We start from the raw sequence: 7,431 nt of genomic DNA on the forward strand, positions 1-7,431 counted from the left end.
CCCTCAAAAGTAGTCAGACATGATGTAATTTTATGCAAATATATTCCTCCCGTCTCCAACTGACCGTAATTGCTGGTTTAGTCTGCACGTGTCTGGACGTGAGCTTATGCTATGTATGTTTACATTATCTTAATGCTAATTGTAATACAGTCTCTCTCTCTCTCTCTCTCTCTCTCTCTCTCTCTCTCTCTCTCTCTCTCTCTCTCTCTCTCTCTCTCTCTCTCTCTCTCTCTCTCTCTCTCTCTCTCTCTTTCTCTCTCTCTCTCTCTCTTCCTCCCCCCCTCTCTCTGATTTTTCTGTCTGAGAGCCAGAACTTTCATTTGATCAAATTTCATTATTTACTCACAAAAATCTGTGACAAATTTAACTAGTTCGGCTCCAGGCCGGTAATGAGAAGCCTTATACGATATAAGTATAGGTCCCACTGGGAGACTGGTACGCACTCTAGGAGACCCTTGGAGAGTGGTACGAACTCTAGGTGACCCTTGGAGAGTGGTACGCACTCTATGAGACCCTTGGAGAGTGGTACGAACTCTAGGTGACCCTTGGAGAGTGGTACGAACTCTAGGAGACCCTCGGAGAGTGGTACGAATTCTAGGAGACCCTCGGAGAGTGGTACGAACTCTAGGAGACCCTCGGAGAGTGGTACGCACTCTAGGTGACCCTCGGAGAGTGGTACGCACTCTAGGTGACCCTCGGAGAGTGGTACGCACTCTAGGTGACCCTCGGAAAGTGGTACGCACTCTAGGTGACCCTTGGAGAGTGGTACGAACTCTAGGAGACCCTCGGAGAGTGGTACGCACTCTAGGTGACCCTCGGAGAGTGGTACGCACTCTAGGTGACCCTCGGAGAGTGGTACGCACTCTAGGAGACCCTCGGAGAGTGGTACGCACTCTAGGTGACCCTCGGAGAGTGGTACGCACTCTAGGTGACCCTCGGAGAGTGGTACGCACTCTAGGAGACCCTCGGAGAGTGGTACGCACTCTAGGTGACCCTCGGAGAGTGGTACGCACTCTAAGAGACCCTCGGAGAGTGGTACGCACTCTAGGAATGCCTCAGAGAGTGAGCCTCGATATTTTGATACGGATACCATTGAGGAGAAGGTTCTCGTTGAACAGGACCTTCAACCAGTCGACATTTTGTTGCGAGCAGTCGAGCAGCGCAGTGGAAGGTGAGGAGCCGCACTCACTGCATCTCGCCACACTTGGCCATCCTCGTGTAAACGGTCTCATTTACATGCATGTTGAAGAGGGACTCACCAGCCAGGGAAGATCTCACACCAGATACCTGTGAAGCTCGTGGTTAGTCAACAAATGCATATTATGTACATAGGGGTGATACCACCTCTTTTATTGTTTGTAGGGACCCTCAGCCTCGAAGAAGAGGTTATGCAGCAATGTCTCCAAAGCAATTGGGATAAAACTGTAATGGTGACCCCAGATCTCTGGTCTTACGAGACTTGGCTGACTCCTGGTGGATGGCAGCGCCACCCGGATGTGCAACACTGTAGTCAATGCTGGTGTTAGCCACGCTTGATGCAAGGTTGTAGGCCCATTCCAACTGCCTACCATTCTTCTACGGGTTCACCGGGCTCATCTGAATTACCAAAAGGCTCGTTAGAGTTACGGTGCATTTGGTTACGAGGCTCTCTCTCTGCTGGATAACAGGATGTGGTAAGGCTCCTCATAATGATGTCATTAGCTTTACTGCGTCTTAAGTGCCTGTGCTTGGTTAGAGTATAATACATGATGGCTGTACGTGTCAGCCACCAACCACCTCGCCGCAAATGCACCAATATTCGGCGTGGAGTGTGGCAGCAGGGCAGGGAGAGCCACTGCGAGTCAGAGAGCCCGTAGTGTGAGACGCGTGCCAATTGCTGACATTGGGGTGGCTAATAGGAAGTCACTCATATGGGAGCTGCTATGGCTCTGGGGCGAGCAGTGTTACGTGCTGTTGTTGCAGCGTCTAGGCACACTGCCTGGTCTACAATGGGGCCCATTCCAGCTGGATAGCTTTGGACTTTAGCTGGTGGCGGGTGGAGTGGTGGGGCGGCGAGGGAGACCCACTTGGTGGCGCAGGGTATAAAACAAGGCTCTTGGACAACCCTGCGTTTTCGTATTACAAAAACAGACAGTAACTGTAAGATAACATATAACTTATACAACTGTGCAAAATAAATAACTTTCGTTCTGTCATTTACATGACATTTGATTAACACACAATGTTTGGTTTAGAACATGTTGTTTGATAAAACTGGATTTTGTTTGTATAACTTTATGTAAACTTTATATGATGTGGAGAAAGAGAGAGAGAAAGAGAGAGAGAGAGCGAGAGAGAGAGAGAGAGAGAGAGAGAGAGAGAGAGAGAGAGAGAGAGAGAGAGAGAGAGAGAGAGAGAGAGAGAGAGAGAGAGAGAGAGAGAGGGAGAGAGAGAGAGAGAGAGAGAGAGAGAGAGAGAGAGAGAGAGAGAGAGAGAGAGAGAGAGAGAGAGAGAGAGAGGGAGAGGGAGAGAGAGAGAGAGAGAGAGAGAGAGAGAGAGAGAGAGAGAGAGAGAGAGAGAGAGAGAGAGGACCCAGGCACCGCCGGGTACATCCCATCTGGTATACATTGTACAAAGTCCACATGTCTTCACTCTCCAGTAACCAAAATGTTGAAGCTCTCCAACCACCATCTCAAATTTGCGGCGTTAAAAAACCTTGACCTTCTCGAGGCTTCCTCGGCCTGATGAGCCGAAGAACCTATAATGACCACATGAGGTGTGGTTGAAGCTGTCGTGTGAATGTCTGTGGTAAGGCAGCAACCACTGCAGGTTTGATGCTCTTAGAGTGGTGGGAAAGAACCGGTTACCAAGCATCGTTAGCCGCAGACTGGACTAGCAGCCTTCCAGTTAAGTATATGCAGAACAAAGATGCATAGAACAGAGATGCACAGAATAAACATATGCAGAACAAGCATGTGCAGAACAAACATGTGCAGAACATGTGCAGTAAAGTTTTCTCTCATCAAATAGTGAGAAAAAAAGCAGCAAGATTTCGATATAGCTGGGAATGTTGACAGGAGGTTCGAAGGATTTAAGGTTTTCCAGAGATAAATGGAGTTAAACTTTCACATTCAGGGTAAAAATGTAAGCTGCAGAACCGAGTTACTAATTGACGTTACATCCTCCTTTGTTAGCAAGGGAACAATTAGCTAATTATTTCCGCTAATTGGGAGAGACGGGTCAATAAATGAGTGAATAGTGGTCTTGCTGACTCTCTCTCCGCTCTTCTTCTCTCAATCATCGGTACTTCACAAATTTCCTTTTACAAATTCTAATTAAAAAAGTTATTTGAAACAATTTTTTTTTGCGGTTCCTAATTTTAACATTTTCATGTATCATGGTAGATTTTTTTCCTTAATTAAGAACTACTATTTGGCCTTTTAAGATGTCCAATTTTAGTCTTTTTTTTATTAATCTCATTGTTACAATATCAAATCCCTAGAAACTTTGTTCAGCGGAACTTTTTTTTTAATGTGAAGACAATGCAGGGAACTGTCACACAAAAGACAAAACAGATGATGTATAGATCATATAAGTCCCCATTTCCACTACTAGTGAAGACCAGTGAAGCACTGGGTCTAGGGGAGAGGGATCTGGAATAAAGGTGGGACGATACTAAGATATAACACAACAGGGGCCGAGGAATATTGAATAAGGATTAGTAGTGAGATAAAGACGACTTACAAGGCGTTTCTGAACATTTAATTGTATCAAGAATGTTGGTAGGAGAGCACTTGCTGGGGCTGGACCACATTCGTCGCTCCAGGTTATGAGTTACCATAAAAGGATTAAAAGCAAGGAAACAAGAGAACAGGTAATCTAACAACATACAATATTGTCAAGCATCTACTGAGGAAACTGTAGACTGACATCCCGCCTCCCTCACATCACAGCCAACGTCTCCCTAAGGCTTCCCAACGGCAAGAAACTGTAGTACTAAAGTGCCCTTATCCTAACCTAACAGAGGACCCAAAACAGAAAAAGGGACAATACATCACATCCGCGAGCTGCTTCCATTTTGTAGTACCACAACTTTTGGCCTTATGTAACGCATACGATCAAAAAGCGACGTTCTTTGTGAGATTACAGGTTGCACATCACATAAGATGAGATTCACAATAACTTGAGAATTTCATTCATGTGTGAGATCATTAAGTGAGTGTCATCCATTTGTGCCCTCATATATGTGAATGTTGACCCCAGTGGATCAACCAGGGTTGATGCAAGATCCATTTTTACGTTTTTTTCCGTTACCCAGATACTTTTTGATGCTTTTTTCCGTTACCCAGATACTTTTTGATGCTTTTTCCGTTAGCCAGATACTTTTTGATGCTTTTTTCCGTTACCCAGATACTTTTTGATGCTTTTTCCGTTAGCCAGATACTTTTTGATGCTTTTAATGTTGACCCAGCACTCTCACTACATAGGCATGACGAGGGAGTCTCTTTCTATGCGTCTGACTGTCCACAAACAGCAAGACTCCATTAAAGATCACATCATTACGACTTACGACCAGATCATCATCAAAGAAATTATCATCAGCAAAGCCAATTTAACAGTCAAATACCACTGCAATGAGAGACTAAACATAGCTAAAGCACTTCATGTCAAACACCCTGGCGGATCATATCCAGGTTTACCTACCCTTCAGCATGATCTTCAGACTACTGCCAGCTGATGCCTTCCCCGTGTCTGAGTCTAACAGTCAGAATACAGGACCCTGATTTATTATTCAATTCGTGTCTAATCACAATTGATAAAACCACAATAATTGTTATAAAAATTAATATTCATATAAAGTTCCCAAAATGCATAATTTAGGGAAGTTTTTAACACCGCAGATATACTTTATTTTGCAATTAGTGCCACACTGAGTCAAAAGTTGTGGCCAAGTGGCAGTAATAGTGTGAGACGCTCGTTTGTTAAAGCAGCGACGGCTATTATCCTGTGTTAATTGGGCCATAACCCCGGGGGCTGTACCCGGCTCCCTGCTGCCTGTACCCGGCTCCCTGCTGCCTGTACCCGACTCCCTGCTGCCTGTATCCGGCTCCCTGCTGCCTGTACCCGGCTCCCTGCTGCCTGTACCCGGCTCCCTGCTGCCTGTACCCAGCTCCCTGCTGCCTGCACCAGACTCCCTGCTGCCTGTACCCGACTCCCTGCTGCCTGTATCCGGCTCCCTGCTGCCTGTACCCGGCTCCCTGCTGCCTGTACCCGGCTCCCTGCTGCCTGTACCCGGCTCCCTGCTGCCTGTACCCGGCTCCCTGCTGCCTGTACCCGGCTCCCTGCTGCCTGTTCCCGGCTCCCTGCTGCCTGTACCCGGCTCCCTGCTGCCTGTACCCGACTCCCTGCTGCCTGTACCCGGATCCCTGTACCCGGCTTCCTGCTCCCTGTACCCGGCTCCCTACTCCCTGTACCCGGCTCCCTGCTGCCTGTATCCGGCTCCCTGCTGCCTGTACCCGGCTCCCTGCTGCCTGTACCCGGCTCCCTGCTGCCTGTACCCGGCTCCCTGCAGTCTGTACCCGGCTGCCTGCTGCCTGTACACGGCTCCCTGCTGCCTGTACCCGGCTGCCTGCTGCCTGTACACGGCTCCCTGCTGCCTGTAACCGGCTGCCTGCTGCCTGTACACGGCTCCCTGCTGCCTGTAACCGGCTCCCTGCTCCCTGTAACCGGCTCCCTGCTCACCAACATTCATGGAACTCGTACAGGTAAATGTTCTTGATAGTTTAGACAAATTCATTTGAGACGTCTATGTTGTCTCGGCCAAAACGTCTCATCTACACCTCAGGCCAGGCTCGTTAAAGCGGCCGCCGTCTTCCCCCCCCCCCCCCGAAACGCAATCATTAATGTTAACCTATTGTGCATTAAAAATGGGTTTGTTCTCATATATAAATTACCATTATTTTATTACCCTTATATATTACCATTACCATTGCTAGAATGTAAACATGCCAATATTATGCAATCTCAAAACCCATTGTACCTTCTTGTAAATAAATACATAAATATATTAAATAAATAAATCAATGAATTATTATTCAATAAAGTTATATGCATAACTAGGCGTAGGTTAGGTTAGGTGTTTCGGTTCTGTTGGCGATTATTTGAATTATTTGAAGTACGTGGGTGAAGCATTTACAGGGTTACGATTCGAACAGAGGTCGTCAGCGAAGCACTGTTCGAGAAATGTTCGAATGTTATCAGTTGGGAGTCGTGTGTAAACCGTTTTTCATTCATGAACACGGGAGGTTCGGCAGCTGGGTTAATGAGTACTTGGCTTTTGTTGATGAGGACGGCCTGCTGGTCCAGACAGCCAGGACCACACTGTCTCATTTACCCTGCCCCGTCAGTCTGTCTGTCTCTTTCTCTCTCTTTGTCTGTCACTCTCTCACTGTCTCACTCTGTCTCTCTCTTGCTCGCTCTCTCTCCGTTTGTCTCTGTGTCTCTGTCTATCTGCCTGTCTTTCTTTCTGTCACTTTTATATGTGTGTGCATGTGTGTGTGTCTCTCTGCCTGTCTCTCTGTCTGTCTGTCTGTCTGTCTGTGTAACTCTCTCTTTCTCTCTCTATGTCTATGTATATGTATTTCTCTCAGTTTATCTGACTCTATTTAAGGCCCACTGAAGCTGTCTCTGTCTTTTTGCCTCTTTCTCTGTCTCTCTCTCTTTCGTCTCTTTCTCAGTTTCTCTGTCCCCCGCCTGTCTCATTTTCCTCACACCAGTCTGTAGGCCACGTGGACACAGCTGTGCCACAGCCTGGGAGGTGTGTGTGTGGGGGGGGGGTCGTTGGCACCCGGCCAGGCAAGACAACTATCAGGGGAAAGCGCCAAGCCATTAGACTATATAGCACTGGGAAGGAATCAGGATACGGATTTGGGATGGGACAGGGGGGGGGGGAAGAATGGTGCCCAACCACTTGTGGACGGTCGGGGATTGAACGCCAAGCCAAGACCAGCCAAGAGGTCACAAAGGGCGAGCCAAAGTCATCGCTGGTACCTTGGTTTAGGTGGGCTACGGTTGTCTTAATATATCTGAATACTAACATGCATTTTCAACCCTCATTTGTTAAGTGTTGAAGCGCTTGATTCACTCTTCACTCGCTAATATTCACTTCTAACTTGTGGAATACAACACCGCATCTGGTCTCCATCCTAAGACGGACTAACATGATAATTTCTATATATTTCGTGTATAGTTAAGCCTAAACTAGATTAGGTTAATTGCTTAAGTTTTGCTGGCAATGATTTATATTTGTCGTACATAGATGAAGCATTTACATTCATGTGCTTGGAACATGTAGATCAGTGAAGTAGTGTTCGGGAAATGTTCCAGTCATCAAGTGGGAGTTGTGTGTTGCAGTACTCAGTAGGTTCCCCTCCAGCGGCCGACCCCAAAGGC

The 7,431-nt window shown here is 47.1% G+C and overlaps 1 protein-coding gene across 1 annotated transcript; it reads right to left on the bottom strand.

The window, feature by feature from the left end:
- Nucleotides 1–367: 367 nt before the first annotated feature.
- LOC123765844 (keratin-associated protein 12-2-like) lies at nt 368–1,093 on the bottom strand. The gene has a single exon (XM_045754645.2). It carries the CDS (start codon nt 1,091–1,093, stop codon nt 368–370), a length of 726 nt encoding a protein of 241 aa, XP_045610601.2.
- Nucleotides 1,094–7,431: the final 6,338 nt, after the last annotated feature.

The sequence above is a fragment of the Procambarus clarkii genome, chromosome 5 (assembly GCF_040958095.1).
Source record: "Procambarus clarkii isolate CNS0578487 chromosome 5, FALCON_Pclarkii_2.0, whole genome shotgun sequence".
Taxonomy (NCBI): Eukaryota; Metazoa; Arthropoda; class Malacostraca; order Decapoda; family Cambaridae; genus Procambarus; species Procambarus clarkii.

Bases quoted from the DNA above. Each gene is read 5' to 3' on its own strand.
- LOC123765844 (XM_045754645.2), bottom strand. From the start codon at position 1,093: ATGGTATCCGTATCAAAATATCGAGGCTCACTCTCTGAGGCATTCCTA.